At 42.3% G+C, this 22,363-nt stretch overlaps 1 protein-coding gene across 11 annotated transcripts in view; it reads left to right on the top strand.

Annotated features, from left to right (window-relative positions):
• LOC149441721 (epsin-1-like) overlaps nt 1-22,363 on the top strand; it is a 119,604-nt gene that overhangs the window by 82,800 nt on the left and 14,441 nt on the right. For 8 of the 11 annotated variants that reach the window (XM_089656971.1, XM_089656968.1, XM_089656970.1 and 5 more), the window contains 3 exons: nt 2,918-3,215; nt 10,950-11,105; nt 18,595-18,696. In XM_089656971.1, coding sequence (XP_089513097.1) covers nt 2,918-3,215; nt 10,950-11,105; nt 18,595-18,696 — 556 coding nt within the window. The remainder of the gene's footprint in view (nt 1-2,917; nt 3,216-10,949; nt 11,106-18,594; nt 18,697-22,363) is intronic. The other 3 variants (XM_089656974.1, XM_089656977.1, XM_089656978.1) reach the window with 1 other exon arrangement.

Below are 22,363 nucleotides of genomic sequence, written 5' to 3'. Positions count from 1 at the left end.
GTTCTTTGTATTTGCAAAAAACCACAGTGCATGATTTCAAAATTGTGTATAATCTCACCACACAATCATGTGAATAACATAATTAGTTCAAATGTTCATTCAAGTAAATAGATTATGTGGTGATTATATTAGTATGACTTCTGTCTGCTGTGTACCCGCAACCAGTAATAATTAAAGATGATCCAATATTCCTCCGCTGCATGCGGTAAAATTAGCAACTTGCCAAATGCCCATTGTTGCAAGTATAATATATATCACCAAAGTGATGCCATCAGATTAGAAAGGGTCCAGAAGTCATCACACCTTCTTTGGAGTTTCTTTCTTGTAATAATTGGGATGCCATCACAAATGTACTCGTGAAAGAAAAGAGATTGCTCCCATAGTGTAATAAGTTTATTAAAATGAAAAAGTAATGGTTAAAAAAAATGCACTCATCGGTCAATGTGCCCCAAGGCACTAAAACACAACATTGGATGAATAGCAGACACCAAGCACTGCCGCTCACTGTGTTCGAGATGGATCAGATCCAACCCGCCGGAAATGACGAGCAGTGGTGCTTGGTGTCTGCTATTCATCCAATGTTGTGTTTTAGTGCCTTGGGGCACATTCACATGGGAGTACATTTTTTAACTATTACTTTTTCATTTTAATAAACTTATTACACTATGGGAGCAATCTTTTCATTCCCGAGTTTTTTTTTATGGTGGCATCCCAATTATTACAAGAGAGAAATTCCAAGGAGGTTGATAGTAAGAAATCTAGGGTTATACTATTGCTTTCAGGGCAAATAGACACTAGGCACATAGAAAACTGAAGGCTTGTCCTTTAGAATTTTATAACCCTCATCCACTTTGCATCTCTTCAGTTACATTTAATGACCTTGGGATAGTAGATGTATTTTCCTGAGCTCTGATATTTTCTACCATCAATGGCTACTGGGAGAGTCATGACCAATAATGAAAATCCTGGCAGTCTCACCAGTTAGCCAATGAGTGCAGATTTTCCCAGTTAAGTATACTTGTGTTCTCTCTGCAACAGTCCTGTGGCTGACAAGGATTACCCTCTGTGTTCCAGTTAGCAAAGCACTCAGCTATTCAGGTTAAACCACTATATCTGGGGATTCCTTGTTTAGTTGCCAGAGTTGCATTAGTTTTCTAGTCCCGTTTTGAAATCTTAGTGTTGTGATTGACTAGCAGGCTATGGACTATTCTGAGGCTCTTCCTCTGTAGTGAACATGCCACTTTAAGGGGTTAAAATTCTTCTCTACTACTGGGGTTGCCTATCTACTTTTATGTAGTTTGCAGTTTGGCCACATGGAGGAGCCTCTTGATTCTAGGGCACTTTTCTGTGGCATCAGCGCTGGACTCTTTCTGCCAGAACCATCATTGTACATTTCCTGACTCCCCATTCTTGCTGGACTTGTGATGCAGTGCTTTTGGGGGTTAGTGCGTCTGGGGGCGCACACAGTGCCAAATTACTTTGCTTGCACTAAGAGCAATCAAATCAGTGGTTCATCAACAAGTTGAAAGACACTTCTGCCAACCGAAAAATGTCAAGGTTCTTTTTTGTTTTTTAGTTATGAAACTTGCAGGCAGCATTCAACCCATCTTGGATTTAAAGGTTCTCAATGCCTTTTTACATCTTTAAAAGTTAAAATGGAATCTATTCAGTACCTTTTTTGCTTCCCTTTTATCGTGGACATTTCTTGGTTTCCTAATATCGAGGATGTGTATTTACTGATTTCCATTGTTCCAGGTCATCAGCAATTTTCTTCATTTTGCCTTGGATGACAACCACTATCTGTATGTGGTCCTTTCATTTTGCCCCCAAAAGGTTTTTGCACTAGTTCGTCATTTGTCTTGGATGTATTACAATATTCAGATATCTGAACGATCTGCTCCTGCAAGAGACAACCTTTGACTTTGGACTTCATTGTGTCATGCTACGAATCTTGGAGGACTGTAAACGGATACTGTACTGAGAAGACATCTCTGATTTCATCACATTGCTTGGAGTACTCGAACCTTCTCTTGGATACTTTTCAGGCCAAAGTCTTCTGCCTCGGGAGAAGTTGACAGAACTGCAGAATCGGGTTTGGCAAATTCAGTGTAGACCTTAATATTCCCTACAGAGCTGCAGGTGAAAACTGGAATTTAATGATGTCCACCTCCAGAGCCATCACATTTACTCAATTTCATGCCAGAACTCTGCAACAAAAACTTTTCAGTTGGACAAGTCTATTTTTTTTTTCCCTAGACCAGGCGATCTGTTTACTTCTTTGAATCGCAATTTCTCTATTGGTGGCTTATTTCTCCAACATTGTCGGAAGACACTAAGGTCTTTTTTTTTTTTTTTTTTTCTTCCTCCCTACCCCATATTGGAAGATTGTTATGACTGACAAATGTCTTCTAGGAGGTTTGGACTTAGTTCTGGACATTTGCTCCAGGTGCAGTTGGACAGTTATCAAAGGCACTGTTTTCATGTTTTAGCAATTTTCGCATTGAGCAACAGACAGATTTTCTTAGCAGACAATGCTTGGGCTCTGTTGTCACCAGCATCCCACCTCCTTGTTTACATATGCTGCGGGGAATGACCCAGCCTGCAGGTGAATAGAGTTAAAATAGAGGGCAGAGTGGAAGTTCGGTTAGAGAAGAGTTTTGAGGACGTCCAAGCTCGTCTCTTCTCTTGGTAAAACATTTAGCCCACCTACTGATACATGTCCTTATTGTCTTTTGCAGCTTCAATCATCCTTTCTAGCCTTTGGAAATACCCAGTATTTCTTGGTTTGCCTTATGAAAAGAACCTGTCCCTTTGCCCTGACTAATCAATGAAAAAGCTCAATGCCCACATCTAGTATCAGTTTTTGTGATAATCATGTCTTCTGTTTTTTTAACACTTTTTATATGGTTTGTTTCAGTCTTCCCTAATGGACTTGGCAGATGTCTTTAGCTCTCCACCTGCTGCAGCCGCTGCACCAGATCCATGGGGATCAACATCTGCTCCTTCCACAGACCCTTGGGCAGGGGCAGTTACAACGTCTGCAGCACCTGTCGTGTCTGACCCGTGGGGAGGCCCTCCTGTGGCTACAGGTGCAAGCACAGATCCGTGGGGTGCTGGTGCCCAGTCTGCCAGTACAGCTAGTGACCCATGGACAGGGAAGCCAGCTGTTTCTTCCAACGAAGCCAAGTCTGTCTCCGATCCATGGAATCCTGGGGGTAGGTATTTTTTAAACCTTACTAACTGTGTGGAGCAAAGCAGGAAAACAGAAATGTGTTAGCTCTAAATCCCACAAGTTTCTTGCTGTTAAATGAACAGGCGTATTGATAAATGCTGTTGATTTTATTGTTACATAATTTTTTGTGAAAATATGTATGTTTTTAAATTGATAGTTGCTTAAGTCACTTTAGTTTTGTTCTTTTTAAGAGGGTTCTCATTTAATCACTGGGTCCCGGCCTCTGATTACTCGCCAGTGCCTGGTGATTTCCGAGGATCTCAGACAGGGAGAAGAACTGTTTTGGTTTACTAACAGTTCTCCTCCCTGTCAGCTCGGGCACACTGCTTTGGATGGCTGTGCATAGCACAGCCATCCAAAGCAGTGTGATTAATGTGAAGCACACTGACACTGCTCTCTAGTAAAACACTCCCAGCACACAGTTAACCCTTTGATTGTCCCTCATGTTAACCTCTTCCTGTCCAGTGCCAGGACAGTCGGTGCTTTTTTTTTTTTTTTTTTTTTTTTTCTTCTTTTTAAGCACTGATTACTGTATTGGTGCCTCCCCCCAGTGTCAGAATGTCTGCCACAGTCCCCACTATAAGTCACTGCATGCTGCCATTACTAGTAAAAAAAGAAAAAATATCCCAGTGTATATATACCTCCCCATTTGTAAACGCTATAACTTTCATGTAATTAATTTACATGTATTGGGATTTGCTTTTAGCAAAGACATGTAGCAGAATACATTTTGGCGTAAATTTATGACGAAGTTTGATTTTTTTTTTTTTTTTTTCTTTTTTCAATTTTTACTGGACATGTTTAATAGCAAAAAGTCAAAAGTATTGTTTTTTTTTCCTCAAAATTGTCTTTTTATTTTTTTTGGCACAAAAAATAAACGCACAGGATCAGATACCAAAATAAAGCTCAATTTGTGGGAAAAAAGGACCTAAATTTCATTTGGGTGCAACATTGCATGACCGCACAATTGTCCAGTTAAAGTAATACAGCGCCGTAACACAAAAAAATGGCCTGGTCAGGAAGGGGGGGGTAAATCCTCAGGAGGGCAAGTGGTTAAACTAATAACCGTTCACACACATGCAGTCCAGTGCGTTTTTCTGTCTGCATCAAAAACGCATTGATAACAGATTACATGGCTTCCAATGGCATAGTTCATACCAGTGCAGTCAGTTTCAGAAAAAAAAGTAGAACATGCTGTATTTTTCTGCACTGAACTGTACTAGAACGCAGTAAACGCATCTAAAATGCACCTACATGCACAAAAAATGCATTGGAATGCACATGTCCTTATTTAAGTTAAAGAAAAAGAGAGGGGAAAAGTGAACCGGAATGCTTCAAAAACACAGTCAAAACCAGAGTTTCTGTGGTGTGAACCAGCCCTTAGTCTGGTTTTATCTGTTGCAGTGCTTTAATGCACACACTTTATATAGTGTATTCACATATGAATAACCCATTCATTTGAATTTTCCTGGACTGGCTAAGCCACCAAAACACCCCAATAAAGTTGCATGTGCTATTTTTTTTTAATGTAGTGTACCAAAACATGTAGTAGTGTGTTACCATTCTCCTAGATTGTAAGCTCCAAGGAGCAGGGCCCTCCTATCCCGCTTGTATTGAACTGTGTTGTTGCTGTATTTTCTCCTGTTATATTGTAAAGCGCTTAGCAAACTGTTTGGCGCCATATAAATCCTGTATAATAATAATTATAATAATAACAATTGTGGTGCCCTGCAATGCATGTCCATTGGCAAGGTGCTTAGTGGTGCCATTTAAGAATGTGCTACCACAGTGAAACAAAGTGAAAAGCGTCTTAGTGGCGCACCATCAACTCTTCCATTTGTGATCCAATATCACATATAAAATTACATTTTATTGTTCCAATAAAATGATTAAAAAGGTGTGTTACACATATGTTGTAGATCCACCTGTCCCTTTCTAAACTCCATAGATAAAGGTGTTTATGTATCTTCGCATTATAAATCCATAGTCACTTTTGCACAGATAGTTTATTTTAGTGAAGAGGTTTTTCTTTGACTTGTTTCTTGTATCAAGTAGTTTGCTTCCTCAGGGACCGGTGGAACAACATTAGTCTTTTTCAGTTGCTTTATAAACATTACTATATTAGAGACTGCTTACATACATTCCATATGCTGTAGGTTCCATTCTTTATATACAGTATATCAATCATCAGACTTAGGTTTACAGTGATTACTATTAGCTCTGATGCCCATCCCTAGGATTATCCCTACATTTTACCTGTTGTCATATTGGAGTGGTGAGAAGAGGCTGCTTATTGGGAAAAAAAATTAACAATTTGTTTTACATGGTAAAAAGATTGAATCAAAGTTGGTCTAGTCTTTAAATGGATATTAAAGGCAACTAAAAAAAAACCAAACATGTCAAGCAGCTTGCTATGGGGGCTTCCGAGTTGTTGCTCTGCATGTCCAATGTACATATTCGCCAGCACACCATGGATCTCCAGTATGGTCCAAAAAAAGATTTTTATTGCAAAAAGATCACATCACAAAAAGTTCATTGTTTCAGAGCTGCGCAGGACTCCATCATGCATGTGATCATCACATGCCTGATAAAGGGGTCCTGTGTGGCTCCAAAATGTTGCACCTTCTTTTGTGATGTGATCTTTTTGCAATAAAAACCTTTTTTGGACCATATTGTAGATCCATGGTGTGCTGGCGAATATGTACGTTTGCCTATGTTTCCAGTCCCAGCTGGTAGTCGCTGCAGCACCCACCATTGATGAGCCATATGTCCAGGAATGTGTGTAAGGGGAATATAGATAAAGCTCTGCATATCCATACACACAATGAGCTGTGGCTCGGCCCTACCCCCTCTCTCTCCTCCTTAGCATCCTAGCTATTGGGAGATTCCCTGGAGAGCCGAGGCTCTCGTGCATATCGCTGGATCGGGATGGGGCTCAGGCAAGTATAAGGGGGGGGGGCTGCTGCACACAGACTGTTTTTTACCTTTCTGCATTTAATAATGTTAATTATCTTTTAATTAGATGAATTAGCTTGTAAACTTGTTTTCATAGTAATATGCTATGGTAATTTACCTTTAAGGAATACCCATCTGGTTTCTTCCATATTTATATACCAACATATTGGGTGTTCTGGCTTACATTAAAGGATAAGTATATGCAAAGCTATTTTGGCTGTATTCTTCCTATGGAACACAGGAGTTTAGTTTGTTCTGCGCTCCTGTGGCCTGTTTTCAGCCGACAGTGGGCTAAAACCAGATGTCGGCTGGTGTTACTCAGCTGGTCCAGGCACTGCAAAGATCCCAACTTTATAGTTGGCATCCACCCAGAAGCTGGCTCAGCCTCTCAGTGATCTGCTAAGAGCCTGAGTCTGCTCCTCCTGCACCCTCCACAGCCCAGGGCTCTAGTGAGCACTGGAGGGACAGAGCAGAGAATAGTGACTGACAATCACCGCTCTTGGTTTAGAGTGGAGGGGGAGAACTGAGCAAACAACGGTGTTTGATCACTCAGTGCAGATCCTGCAGGCACCAGCTACAGCTGGCATCGGTGCTACAGCCATCTAGGTGAGTATGATTATTATTTTTTTTTTTTTGTATTCCCATACTTCTCTTTTAAAGGGATCCCACCATGTAGCTAGTAAACTTTTATTCACCATTTCCTCCTTATGGGTAATTGTAAAGGTTTGGGGTTAATTTTATTTAGAATTTTTGTTTTCATAAACATGGCAACTTGCTTCTAGCTCTGTTTTTTTCAGTTGAAACCTCAGACTTGGCCCTCTAATATGGGATAGATCACTGCTCTGATGACTCATTTGTATCTTCATTTAGCACAGCTGAAAATAATCATGTTAATGATGTGAAAAGATTAGCACTTCACCTGCAGGCTGGATAGCAAACTGCATAATATTAACATGTAATGCGTCCAGTCACTGGACTAAAAAAATGTATAGCTGATCATAATAAAGAGAGGAAATATGTACAAAACCACCATAAAGTCCTCTAAACCTCCCCGTACATTCTCTTCAGTGACATGTCCCCCCCCCATGATAGCCTTAGATTGTGCCACTGGAGGCAGGATACACCACTACTCAGGGTACATGCTTTGCTGTATTGGCTTTTTTTTTCTTTGTTCTGATACTGGAGGTGCTTATTTGATTCTCAGAGGCATCTATAAATTTATTGTAGCTCATTTTTATCGCTCATTTTTTGCTCGGGAATAAAAACAGACCCAAACCGTGGAACAAGTAAGACCGCTGTCTGCACTTTCACTTCAAATTGGTTCTAAACTTGATCCTTTATAGGGGACTTTTTTCATTTTCTATTGAACAGGGAAGGGTTAAACCCACTGCAGATGTCGCTTTGTCTTTTGTGTTCCAATGGAGAGATTTCCATTCACCTCCTGTCCTGTAGACATAACAAAAAGTGAGAGTAGACATATGGAAAGTAAAGGGATCACCCTTGACCGTTATCAACAGAACAGGTATCTCTGCTGGACGATTTTCTGTCTGTTCCTGTTCTGGTGACAGCTAGGACTTCTAGATTTCTCATCACTTTCTCTCCTTTATGGCAATGGTCAGTAGGTAAAAACTAGAGTGAGTCTTCTAGCAGGGACACGGACATTAAAAAAACCTGTTAAGTGTTTTGACTTTAGATACACATTAAAGTGGTTGTAAACTTCAGACATGAAGTATGAACAAAGCAAATCCTTCTATAGTGTGTACTTGTTTTGGGCCATAGCACTAAGTGTCATTTCCATCTGCTACCTTGTTCCACTGCTATCTGCATGGGTCACTTCTCAGGAGTTTTCCTGACACCAAGAGGTAAAAAGGTAACAGGTGGGATCTCCAGCACACCGCCTGTGATTATCAGCCTCAGCTTTGTTCTTGTGTGTTGTGTGAAGGGAGGGGGGTGTCCCTACCCTCCAATCAACTCTAGGAGCTCTTCTCAGTGATGGGTGAGGATTTTGCTTAACAGAAGAGCAGCACAAGGGGCACATTCTACTGGCTGAAAGTTATGCCTTGTGCCAATTTCAGTCATTTATATTTTGGCTGCACTCAGGCTTTAAGGTACACAAAATAATAGTGCGGTATGTGCATGCATAAAAATACACTTGGGGGAATTTAATAAAATTGGAGCGGACAGAATCTGAAACTCCCTTAAATGGCAACTAATCCGTTTCTAACTTTGAAAATGAAAGATGGAAGCTAATTGGTTGCCTTGAGCAGCTGCTCCAGATTCTGTCTGCGCCAGACATAGTAAATGTCCCTCGCTGTACTTTACCTATATGAGCTCTTAAAGACAAGCAGCATGGATCAGCATACTATATATAAGCAATTAAGTTTAGAATAACCGCCTATGCAGAAAAAGGGATTTTTCAATAAACTGCTATTCTGTTGGGCCTCTACATGTGCAAGGCACTAAATATAGCAGGTCAGTCTCCATTGGCAAGGATGTAAAATGAGCTTTCTTATGTCATCCTCCTTGATCAGCCTTCTTGTTGATGAAAAAGGGTGACATGTCTTTATGCCCTGGAAGTAGAAGTCTAAAGTTGCTCTCAGTTGTTGCCAAAATCAATCTGCCAATATTGAGTAAACAGTTCACCATGAACAGTTCAACCCATCCCCTCTCACACAGCTACTCCCTTATCCCCCCTCCCCCTCGACATAACCCGCAGGGACTTCGTCGCTGCTCAAACTCTCTCCAACCCCCTTCACCCTCACTCAGCTACCCCCTCATCACCCCTCTCCCACAGCCCCACCACTGCTCTGACCTCCTCTTCCACCCCACCCTACATTCCTCATACTGAAGCTCCCCCAACACTCCGCACCTTTGACCTTACTATCATCGAGGAAGTCTCCAAGATCCTCTCTGATGCCCGCCTCACCACCAGCCCCCTTGACCTTATCCCCTCACAACTCCTACGACCTCCTTCCCCCTCCATCCTACGCTCCCTCACCCACATCTTCAATCTCTCCCTCTCCGGCACTTTCCCCTCCCCTCTGAAACATGCACACATCACCCCCATACTTAAAAAGCCCTCCCCAATGACCCGAACAACCTCAGACCCATCTCCCTGCTCCCATTTACATCTAAACTCCTCGAGCGCCTAGTCTACACCCGCCTATGCTCTCACCTCAACGACAACAACCTCCTTGATCCCCTACAGTCCGGCTTCCGTCCCTTACACTCCACCGAAACTGCCTTACTCAAACTCTCCAACGACCTGCTAACCGCCAAAGCTAATGGCCACTATTCAGTGCTCCTACTCCTCGACCTCTCTGCGGCCTTCGACACAGTCGACCACCCCCTCCTCCTCAAAAAACTACACTCCCTCGGCCTCAGAGATTCTGCTCTCTCCTGGCTCTCATCCTACCTGTCACAACGCTCCTTCAGCGTTACCTATAATGCTACCACCTCCTCCTCACTCCCCCTCTCTGTTGGGGTCCCTCAAGGCTCTGTCCTCGGGCCCCTTCTCTTCTCCATCTATACCTCCTCCCTTGGCCAACTCATACACTCTCACGGCTTCAACTACCACCTCTATGCCGACGACACACAAATCTATCTCTCAACCCCCCCACCTCACCCCCTTGGTCTCAACCCGAATCACACACCTACTGAGCGACATATCAGACTGGATGTCACTCCACTTGCTTAAATTGAACCTCTCCAAAACCGAGTTTCTTGTCTTCCCCCCAGCCCGGACACCACCCCCCATTGATTTCTCCGTCGCATCCAACAACGCTACCATCAAACCCGCCCTGCAGGCCAGAGTACTTGGTGTCATTCTGGACTCCAACCTATCCTTTCAACCCCAAGTCCAATCTCTAACAAACTCGTGCAGACTCCACCTCCGCAACATCGCCAAAATCCGCACGTTCCTAACCCCAGAAACCACTAAACAGCTCATCCACTCTCTCATCGTATCACGACTCGACTACTGCAACTCCCTCCTCACTGGCCTGCCTCGCCGCTGGCTATCCCCGCTTCAGTCGATCCTGAATACGGCTGCCAGACTCACTCACCTTTCCAACCGCTCTGTCTCCGCCACCCCCCTCTGCCAATCCCTCCACTGGCTTCCGATTGCGCAACGGATCAAATTCAAAATCCTAACGCTGACATACAAAGCTGTCCACCATACTGCCCCGAACTACATCACTGACCTAATATCCAAGTACCGCCCAGCACGCACACTCCGCTCCTCACAAGACCTCCTTCTCTCTAGTTCCCTGGTCTCCTCCTCCCATGCCCGCCTCCAGGACTTCTCCAGGGTGTCACCCATCCTCTGGAACTCCCTGCCCCAACCCATCAGATTATCACCTACTCTCCTCTCCTTTAGGCGCACCCTGAAAACCCATCTCTTCAGGGAAGCCTACCCCACCCCCTGCTAACTTGCCGACCTCCTCCACTCTTCCTACCACTCCACCCCCCACAGCTATCTCCTCCTGTGCCACCATCCCCTCCCTCCTAGATTGTAAGCTCGAAAGAGCAGGGCCCTCAATCCCCTCATGTTTTGCATTGTATTGGTATTGTTCTGTCACATGTTCTGTCCCCCTTTGTAATGTACAGCGCTGAGCGAACTATTGGCGCTTTATAAATACTGTATAATAATAATAATGAACTGTGTGTTTTTTGTGTTTTTTTTTTTTCTCCTTGCATGTCTACTAAGTATGCAGCTGTAACGGTTTTTATTTACAGTCATTCGATGCTCTTATTTTTAAAGGTGCCACAACTACTGGCGGTGTACAGGCCAAAGATCCTTGGTCCTCAAGTCCATCCATGGCAGCTAAACAGACTACAGACCCTTGGGCTCCTGCTACAACATTTTCTGATCCTTGGGGGGGCTCACCTTCTAAACCAAGTACGAATGGGACCATAGGTAGGTTTCCCTGGTGGGTATTGATGGTGAAGGGAAGCTGTTTGCCTGCAAAGGACACATGGCTCTTTTGACTTTGACAATTTTTGTACCTTTTTTTTTAACTGAGATATAACTTGAAATTGCTGCTGCGGTTTTTCTCTACATAGCTGAGAAAAAAAATGTTTTAGTTTCAAATGAAAGATTTGTTTGGTAGAATTTTTCCACCCTCAGCAGTTGTCTTCCAGGTAAGTTATGGTAGAAGCTGGTAAAGGTTGTTCCCAAATAATGGCTAGAAGTATTGGTTCGTGCATGGTGGACATCTCTTTTGAATGATAACCAAAGTGTCCATTCTCTGCAGGAGTACAGCAGCACCCCTAGGAGTGCTTAATCTGTAACATGTAATATTTTGACACCATGCAGCTGAGCCCTGCAATACAAATGAATATACTGTACATCTGCTGCAGAAGTGTTATTTGACTTCAGCTAAAGTATAAAGTGTGAACCATGTCCAAGACTAAGACTATAAACATTTTAACCTTGCGTTACTAAGGAATCTAACCTGTTATGTGCAGCCGGCTTTTTTTTTTTTTTTTTTTTTTTTTATTAGCTTATTGATAGCAGTATTTTGCCTCATGAACTGACCGCCAACAAAGGTTTAAATCACTCCATATCCTAATATTGAAGTCATCTCTGTAGTTCAGCCATAAAGGAGGTCCAAGATAGACAGATCTCATACAGAGAATGATTATTGCTGAGAGAATGGCCCATCTCTGTGCAAATCATGTGGAACCAAGACCTTGACGTAGTTGACTGATTTGGCTGATATACAGATGCGGTTCATTTACAGTAAAGGCATCTCCACCTTTTTGTTAAGAAAAAAAAACTGCTGGCAAACGTTTTTTGTTTTTTTTTATTTGTTTTTAGATATTTTTCAGTATCTGACAATCTTTACCTATGATAATATTTTTGATCCTGGAGACACTTAATTGTTGACCACTATAAAGTGTAATTGCTGGAGCTGATAGTAGCTGTATTTTAAAGGTTTTGTATAGTCACCCTTAGTGAGAGCGAGAGAACTGTATGTTGTTTAGAATAAAGCCTTTAACAATTCAGAAGGCAAAATTTAATAGCAGGAAAATGTGATGCTACTCTTTGACAGGCTACAATTTTAACTTAATGTAGGTCTTAAGGATATATATAGATATATTATATATATTGGATTGGAGGCTTATAACCTGTTAGGTGTTTTTTGTTTTGTTTTCTTGTCATCCATGCCCCATTGGGGAAAATCCCCTTCACTTCCTCTCCCATAGCCTGAACAGGAAGTCAGAGGAAATGCTTCCAAATTGAGGGAATCCTGCAGTTGTCACCAGAACTGGTGTCCCCATTGGAAAACTTCCCCTTTATTCCTTTCCTGGGGACAACCCAAAATTAGGAATGTTTGATCACTTTCAGCAGTAACATACACATGACAAATAGGGTGAATCTCTGTACAGGGGCACAGACAGCAATAAAAAACTGACGGTGCTCTAATCCCTCTCCATCTATCCAAAACTAAAAATAAGATATTGCCTTTTATTTATACTTATATAATTGCAACATATTTTGCTTGTTATTATTGACTAAACACTAACTCTGTAGTACATTGCAGTTTTTTTCTTTAAATGTGATATGTCAATTCCTCAAATGTATATCAAGGCAAAAAAAATACAGGGCATGGGATTGGGTAATTCTTAGACCAATGGTTTCTGTGCCACCTTCAGATTATTGGACAATGGAAAAAATGGTGAAAATCCAGCCCTGCATAACATTTCCTACTACAATCATGCCTTCATTTCTTAATTTTTTTTTGGTGAAGTTAAATAAACTTCCTTCTTTACTGGAACCTACATTGGTTTCTAGCAAGCTTTTTTTTTTTCCTGCTGTCTGGATGCTTGCCCTAGGGGTCATCTAGCAGCATCTGTCTGTGCATTGAGAGATCGGGAGCGGGGGCAAGGCTACAAGTTGCTATCTAGCACTGGACCCTACTTAAGAGGCTTGTGAGTACAGTGAAGCCTAGTCCGTGAAGACCCCTGCAGGGTAAGCCTGATTATGGAGAGGCAAAACTGGGACCCTGTGGCTTTGCATCTAAAGATGTCTGACCAGTAAGTGCTCTTGACTAAAGAGTGCCAAGGTGTTGTTGCTTTCACTCTTTTGGGGCATGGGGAAGCTGCAACTGTGGTTAGGGCTCTGCTGACCCATGAGATCTAGTTCCACCAGATTTTATTATTGCCCGCAAGGTCTCTCTGCTCAATAAAGCACATGTCCAGGCCCATCTGAAGTTTGCCACTGAACACCTGAATGATGCAGAGGAGGACTGGTTGAAAGTGTTGTGGTCAGATGAGACTAAAATCGAGCTCTTTGGCATCAACTCAACTCGCCGTGTTTGGAGGAGGAATGCTGCCTATGACCCCAAGAACACCATCCATGTGCAAGCAGTTGCATGCAGGTTTCCTGCAGATACTCAGTGTAATCTATGCGCTCGTACCGGCAGACAGTTGTACACTGACAGGAAGACTCACTGAACTACCACAGTGCTCTACGGCAACGTGGTGGTTCATTGAGAACTACAAGTTGACATCCGCAAAGGATGACGAGACTTTTAATTAATCATTCACAGAACTGGTGCGGCTGTGTGGGGGGAGCCTCGTACAGCCATGCTGTTTTCAAAAAGTGACAGCTTGTACGGGGAACATCTCCCAGTACTGTCACAGGGAGAGAGGGCAACGGCAGCAGTGGGAACATGTTACACTAGCTTTTAGGGTGGAACATGTAACGTTTCCAAAAGTGAACTTATCCTTTAATATCCAGCTCTGCCTTGTTAACTGTGTTTCATGTCCCCAGCACTTTCTCCACTTCCATGACATGGTTATGCCTAATGGCTTGATTCAATTTTGATGACTTCTTTTCAACATCTGTTGTCCCCAGTTCCACTGACACACTCCTCCTGTCTCATTTCACTCCCCATCACCTTCACAGTCTGTGATGCTGCTGTCATGTTTCCTACCACCTCCACTGTCCTAGAAAAACCTGCTTCAATTGTGTTGAACTAATTTCTTGGAAATTGATTTTGACCTTTACTCCCCCTCCTTCAGAACTCCTTCTGTGAGGAACCCAGATCCAATGCTGCTCTATAATTACTCAGTTTTGTAAATGGGTGCCAACTACACTGCTCGAAAGAATTTAAAGGCACATTTTTTAAAAACGCATCAGATCTCAATGGGGAAAAATATGCTGGATATCTATACTGATATGGACTGGGTAATGTGTTAGGAACGTAAGGATGCCCCATCATTTGATGGAAATGAAAATTATCAGTCTACAGAGGACTGAATTCAAACACACCCCCCAAACATCAAAGTGAAAAAATGATACAGCAGGCTAGTCCATTTTACAGAAAAGTTATTGCAGCAACTCAAAATGGTAGTTTGTATTGCCCGCACGTGCTTGTATGCGTGCCTGACCACATTGGGGCATGCTCCTAATGAGATGACAGATGGTTAGACAAAAAAATGGAAACCTTACATGATTTGCAGGTTTGAAAGTGATGTAACATATTTTTTATTTTTTTTTTGCTCCCACTGTGTGATGGGAGGCCTAGCTAACAGGTGGGAAGCTTCACTTTTGTCATTCACTGCGTGCGCTGCTAGTAATACGGAGCCATGTCATATCTTACTGAGTTTCAAAGAGGGCAAATTGTTGGTGCCCGCTTAGTTGGTGCCTCTGTGAAACTCAATTTATTTGCGGTGTCACGGGGTACAGTATCATAGGTTCTGATGGCATATACAGTTTCCAGGAAAACGTCTGATAAGCATAAGCGCAGTTGATATAGTCAACTGAGCAAAAGAGACAAAAGGACTGTGACCCAGAATAAGAAAACGACTGCGACAAAAGTGACTACAGAGCTCAATCTCAGTCTTTATGGGACTGAGATTGAGCACTTCCCCCAGTCATTCCATCCGCACTCCTCTTACACATACTGCCCCCTGCATACCCTCCGCACTCTTCCTCTGCACATACTGCCCTCTCTCATACCCCTCACACTCCTCTCTTGCACATACTGCAATCTTTTATACTCTCTGCACTCCTCTCCTGCACATATTTCCCTCTCTTATACCCTTCGCATTCCTCTCCTGCACTTGATACCCTCTGCACTCCCACTGCTGTCAATCACAGCCAGTGATCCAATGAGGAGAGAGCAGGGGGTGGGGCTTTATGCATCTTCTGGATGTATGAAGCAGGGCTTGGGAGTGAGCACGCACCAGTGCTCCCATAACAAGCAGCTTGCTGTTGGACTCACTGGTCAAGGCGGAGGCGCCAAGAGTACTAGCAGGAGACCCAAGAAGAAGAGTATCGGAGCTGCTCTGTGCAAAACCATTACACAGAGCAGGTAAGTATATGTTTGTGGGGAAAAAAATGAACCTTTAATATCACAGTGAGACAGTGCTTGAACTTCGTTTACAACTGTTAATAAAATCAGTCAGCCCAGTAGAGACAGGATTAATTATGGTAAATCTCAACCCCCACCCCTCTTCCTAACATTACATAGAAAGGGAAAACAGGTAGTGATCTGATTTGGAAAGGTACAGAAAACGTACAACCTCATTCAACATTAAACATATTTATTGAAATACATCTTCTACATCGATAGTATAAAATCAATACTTGACTAATGTGCCCGAGAGATCACAATTTCCTGTTCCATGACATAATTATCCTCCAGAGGTCAACGCGTTTCACCTGTTGGCTTCTTCAGGACCCCAAACTGGAGATCAAATGCCTTAGCTGAAAGGTGTGTGTGTGTGTGTGTGTGTGTGTGTGTGTGTGTGTGTGTGTGTGTATATATACATATATATAACAACCATTAATAATACAAAACATAATGTCTTCTAATCATCATAAACTATCAAAAAACATTACTCTTCACAAACTTACATGCCAACATAGACGGTGATGCGGGGCAACAGCACCCATATAGAGGGTCAAATTGGCCTCGGGTGAGTGTCCACATACAGAACCCCCTCCCCCTTGTCTTCAATCAGATGAAACTATACAGAAGGAATAACAAAAAAAACAATCCCACTAAAGAGATGGAACCAAAAAGGAGAATGGGAGAAAGGAACAGGGAAGAAAAGAATAGAACAAGACAAAGGGGTGTTATATCCCCAACATAGCTAATATTGGATCACTCACTGATAAAAGAAACAATCAGCGTGAACCTCCATATACGAGTATTATCCGTATGCAAACTGTTCCATGAGTACGTTCCAAAGGGCAATCTAAATGCAATGAAAATCAATATGGAAATATCCACATATTTTAAAATCATAACCGTATTCAACAGCCCATTTCCAAACAGTTAACTCGTAATTCCCTCCGCAGGAAAGGTATATGCAGTACTGGACAGATTGTGTAATGAAGGCGCAGTCCTTCCAATATTCAGTATCTTGTATGTGTTAATGCTCCAAGTCCTCTAAATGCGGCTCCTATAATGTATATCCATGCTTCGTAATCCCTAATCACTGCTGGATCTATTGAATACAATCAAATATATCTCGTACCTTTCAGGCCACTATGTCTCATCAAAACACCCGCTGTATGTGTCTCTCCTCAATGGCGCTAATAATGGCATGTGGCGGGGCGCTTAAATGCTGTCATCAATTTGGGACCGCAATTGCACCTAGATAGACTATAGGGTGGAAACAAACAGCACCTCCCAGCGGTGATCGCGCATGCGCCCAAGCATCAACTCCACCCAAACAGCCAATAGACGGAAGTGCAATCAACCATAGGGCGGAACCTCCCCTCCTAGCTGTGATCGTGCATCACGCATGCGCACGAACATCACTTCCGCTTGAATAACCAGTGGACAGAAGTGCAGCCAACCATAGGGCGGAACCAAACTGTCCCCACGGTGGTCGCGCATGCGTGCGAACATCAATTCAGCCCAGACAACAAGTGGGCAGAAGTACAACAATCTACAACACAATAAGCCAATGCTTATCAATCATATTTCCCATAGATCAAAAAATGTGTTATATCCCAAATGAAGACGGTAAAATGGCAGAGGGCATGAGCCCCCACCCAAGCCATACCATAAATGAATGCCATAGCACACCCAGCACCATCGCGTGACATATGTAGTATTTGTACAGAGAACTATTATACATAACCATGAAAAAAATAAGAACAATTGTATAAGTATAAATCTAGCCCCGTACAATACTCCTCATATGTTGGACATATATTTTCTTTTCTGCATAGATAACATAACTTCATCAATCCAATATAACAGCCTTGACATATCAATATTTATTCTCCAGGAGAGTATACCATAAAATAGAGCGATTCTATTCCTGTCCAATAGCCAATTTCCCCTTTTTTACAGTTGGTTTAGCTGGCTGACTGATTTCCTATAGCTAGTGATCTGATTTGGAAAGGGAACTAATATTTGCACGGCACATTTATATTCTTGGATTGAAACTAGGCACAGAAAGTCAATGGAGGTAAATCATTTGTAGGTGATCTAGTGCTTCAGCAATCGCCCCGTGCACTTTTATAGATTGACCATGTTGTACTCTACTTTTTTTTTTTTTTTTCTTTAACTGCCGCTCAGTAACACTAAAAAGGTCTTGTCTGTCCCCCAGACTGTGACTGGACAGTAAAAGAGAAGTAGTTGACTGAGCTCATCCCTCTGCTTACTCTTGATTCACCGCCTATTACCCTGTTTCTTGTTAGCACATGAGCAGTGCAGCACATCTGAATGGCTCATGTGTGCTGCTTCTCCCTCTCCCTTTCTGGACTTTGCTTTACAGGGTGTTGCAACAGGATGGTACCAACTCAAATTCAGGTTTTTGCCTTTGAAAAGAAAAAAAAAAACTTGAATATTGCCTTTCCTAATTTATTACCTATATAACAATTTATGTGAACAAAACTCTTTGTATTTTTTTTTACTTTGTCAACTATTTTCTAAATCTCTAATAAAAATGTATTAAACAAGAAGAAAAAATTTCATGATTAATTTAAAAAATGTAGTTCTGCATTAATTTGTGCCTTTTTGCAATTACCTGGAGTTCAGCTTTGAGTCTGTTTTGAAGAGCTAATAACTTGGTATTCAACCTGGATTCCACCAAGATCATCTGCTAAGGGGTCTGTTGAGGCCTGTGGTACACAGTGAACATCCTAGTTATCTCTAAGTCCTGCCATCAATATGTCATCTAATATATCTGGGTATTCAGTTGTGTTGCTGGTCATTATTTTGCTGTAATAGGGCTCAGGAAATACAATGTAGCGTCCAAAATCCAGCTTTTATTATGAGTTTTGTACTGGCTGCATATACAGCTCAGCTCTGATGCATGAATCCGACACCTTTCCCCAATTTTACCTATTGTCTGGTTTTTGTGAATCTGGTTTTTAACATGTTTGTCTTTATGTATATGCTTGTCTCCGTCTGCTCCTCCTGCCTCCTTAGCCAGTACCAACTTTGACCAGTTCATCAGTTCTGCAGATAAGGATGAGTTTTCGGATTTTGACAACCTGAGGACCACCCTTCCCCAGTCAGGAAGCAGCACAGGTTTGGAAAAGCTCTCTTTCCTGCCTGCTTGCTTACTGTCATTCCATTTGCTTTCTGCTTAATGCTTTATTCGTTTTTTTTTTTGTTTTTTTTTTTGTCTTATTATTTTGCCTCTGGGCTGCTAGCATGGGTTTTTCCATATCTTTCATGCCTGCATGAGAGCCAATTTGTAACAGTTCAACTTTAAAAGGCTGAATTATAGGAATTCAGCCAGTTTTTAAAATGTTCTGGATTACTAAGGGTGAAGTCCATCAAGGTGCTTGCCTCCTAGTGGACTTATTGCTGTTATTGTACATGTGACAGTTTTGCTGAGAAAAGGGAGTACAGCTGTCACTGCACTCCTGTTGCTCTTACAGGAGAGACCCTGCCTTCTTAAAGTGGTTATAAAGGCTGAAGGTTTTTTATTTTCATGCAGTAAAAAACCTGTGTTCTTCCTCCAGAGCCCCTCTCTTATACTCACCTGAGCCTGATCCTGATACAGTGATGTGCATAGGAGCCTCAGCTGTCCCAGGTCTCTCTCTCTCTCTCTGCATTGGCTAAGAGCAGTAGGAGACATTGGCAATCCCAGCCAGTGAGCCAAGGAGGAGAGGGCTGGGCCGAGCCCTGTTCTTATGGACACATAGACAGGGGCTTGGGAGCGAGCATGCCCCAATGCCTACATAGCACGCCGCTGGCTTTAGGGGGAACTGTTCAGGGGGGGGGGGGGGTTAGAAGCGAAGGCAGGGAACCCAAGAAGAGGATCGGGGCTGCTCTGTGCAAATTCATTGCACAGAGCAGGTAAGTATAACATATTTAATAAAAAAAAAGACACAAAAAAAACCAAACCTTTAAAATCTGTTTAATAGCAGCTGTGCCCTCCCATCCCCTTTGCTGCCCATTCACAGAAGGCAGGAGGAGGGAAGGGGCTGGCAGAGCCGGTGTAAGAGCTGAGACCAGAACGGGCAGAACTTAAAGTATAGCAATGCTCCGATCGCTCAAGAAAATTTTAAGTAATTAACTCCAGGAGGTGGTGTGCACCTCCTTGGACTTAACCCATAGTAATCCAGAACATTTATAAAGCGAGTTATTTCCTGGAGTTCCACTTTAAATAGGAACACACATTTAATCTAAGGTAATACAGCTCTGCTTACCTGTGTTCATAACAAAAGTATCTGAGTATAATAAGTTTAATGGTACAGGGAATTGTGGACAGTTCTCTAGGCACAGGGTACATTTGTCAGATCTTGTACATTTTATGGCTGATTATAATTGCTGTCCTGGTCTTCTAACACTTTTTGTAAGATATTTAAGGTACTTTTTCATTTCTGTTCTAATGTATTTCATAGCTAACACCGTGCCATTCTTAAAGCATGACTCCAGACAGTTTTTTTTTTAAAAAGGTTAGGTTCACCTTTTGAACATGTTACACATGTATTGGGGTGTAACATGTTCAAGTTGACCCCCTCTCCCCCTTTCCTGTGACAGGTGGGTGTTCCTCTCCCCCACAGTCACATTTGCACTCGTAGTCCATTTATACTTCCTACATCTCTGAAACTGAAAACTCGTACAGGGGTACGGGCACAGAGCTGTAGGAACTATCTGCTGCAGCTTGACATTGCACCTGTGATCTACTGATTGCTGACATGCTCTGCAGGCTCCTGTGGGGAAAAAAAAATAATAATAAATGCACTTTTTTTTCTTTTTTACCTGCTAAAAATGTGCATTTATTGTCTTTGGAAAAAAAGTGAACTTGGCCTTTAATTTTGGATAGATTGTGGTTTTTTTTCTATGTCTTGGGGATTCTTATAATTTTTTTTTTTTAAATTGGATACAATTAGCTGAATTAACATGGGTACAGGTGGTCATAGATGGTTTGAATCTCGGCTGGTTCAGCATGTATGGGCAGGCTGAATGTACCCAGGTTGATAGATCAATCAATCTGGGTACAACCAGCCTACCGGATTTTGCATACGATTTTATTCCGCTAGCAATAATCACTGTATTCTGCCCTCCCCATCCCCCAACCAGGAGCCACACAATGGCTCAGTGGGAAGGATTCTCTTGTCAACACTGTGCGGATGCAGGAAGGAAATTTTGCTCCGTCGATGGCTTGCCTTACACACCAGGAAATTGGTAAAGATAAAAATCTTTCTGGGAAAAGGTGGCATATACTGCAAGCTTTGCACTTTTGGCATGAGAAGCTGGTATTTCCCACTCTAGCAGAAAATACTACTTGCAGGCATTTTGTATAACTGCTGACCAGTCTCTCATCAGCAATGAAATGTTTGACTACTTCTCCATGCAAAATTCCTTCAGTTTCAAGATGTTTGCGGGTTTCCTTGCATGAACTGTGAGCTTCAACCCCTCCCCCCTACAAAAATTCAGTGGGAATCAAGTCAGGGCTTACACTAGGACAGTTCAAAGCCCTCTTTCAGCCATTCCTTAGTGGATTTGCTAGTGGGCTTCCATTTCCGGTTAAATTTCAGCTTTTGGACAGATGACCTCACATTCCTATAAAGCACACACTGATATGAGGTAGAATATATAGGTGACTTGATGGCTAGAATTTGCCCAAACCTTGGAGCAACAAAGCAACCCCAAATCCTATTTCTGCCTTCATTCTTCAGTTGTTAGGAGGTTGTTCTCCTGAAATCCTATCTTCAGTGTGCGTCAGACAAGTCCATTCTTACTGTGACCAAAAAACTGTCTTTGATCAATCTTCTGCACATTGTTCCAGAAGGCCCAATATTTTCCTTTTTATGTTCCATGGCAAACTGTAGTCTTGCCCCAATGTTCTTTTTGGACAGCAAAGGCTTTTTCATAACATACCTCTTATGCAGGTGAAATGGGTACAGTATTTGATTGTAGATTATTCACTTTGACTCCAGTTGTTACAAGAGTTACCTGAACCCTTGGCATAGATATTTTGTCATTCTTGGAAACTTCTTTTAGCATCAAACGGTCATCTTTTGGGTTGAATTTGCTGGGCTTTCCAGTTCTGGATGAGTAGCTGCTGTTTTGAATCTATGCCATTTATAGATTATTTTCCTTAACGTGGAGTAATTGATTTCAGATTTGGTGATCTTTTGCTATCCCTTGTCAGACTCGTCTACAACTTTTTTCTGAGGGCCTTGGAGATCTCTGTTGATCTTGACATAACAACACACATCAGTAGCAAAACACCAGAACCTACACTCACCGTCCACTTTTAGGTACACCTGCTAGTGCCAAGAAAATATCCCCCCCCCACCATTGCACCACCACCACCACCAGCCTGAACTGTTGATGCAAGGCAGATGGATCCATGCTTTCATGTTTTTCATGCCAAATTCTGACCCTACCATCTGAATGTCACAGCAACCAGTCTGCCCATTCCTCTGACATCAGCAAGGCATTTTCTTCCACACAACCGCCGCTCACTGTTTATGTTCTATTTTTTGGACCATTCTCTGTAAACCCTAGAGATGGTTGTGCATTAAACTCCCAGTAGATCAGCAGTTTTTGAAATATTCAGACCAGTTTGTCTGGCACCAACAACCATCCAGTTACTTAAATCACTTAAATCCTATTTCTTCCTCATTCTGATGCTCAGTTTGAACGTTATCAAGTCGCCTTCATCACGTCTACACACTTAAATGCATTGAGTTGCTGCCATGTGATTGGCTGATTAGCAATTTGTGTTTCCAAG

This window comes from Staurois parvus, unplaced genomic scaffold, assembly GCF_062004578.1.
Source record: "Staurois parvus isolate SC_StPar_1 unplaced genomic scaffold, SC_StPar_1.0 ptg000953l, whole genome shotgun sequence".
In the NCBI taxonomy this organism is placed as follows: domain Eukaryota; kingdom Metazoa; phylum Chordata; class Amphibia; order Anura; family Ranidae; genus Staurois; species Staurois parvus.
The sequence above is the reverse complement of the archived record's forward strand: the minus strand, read 5'-3'. Positions and strand labels throughout refer to the sequence as shown.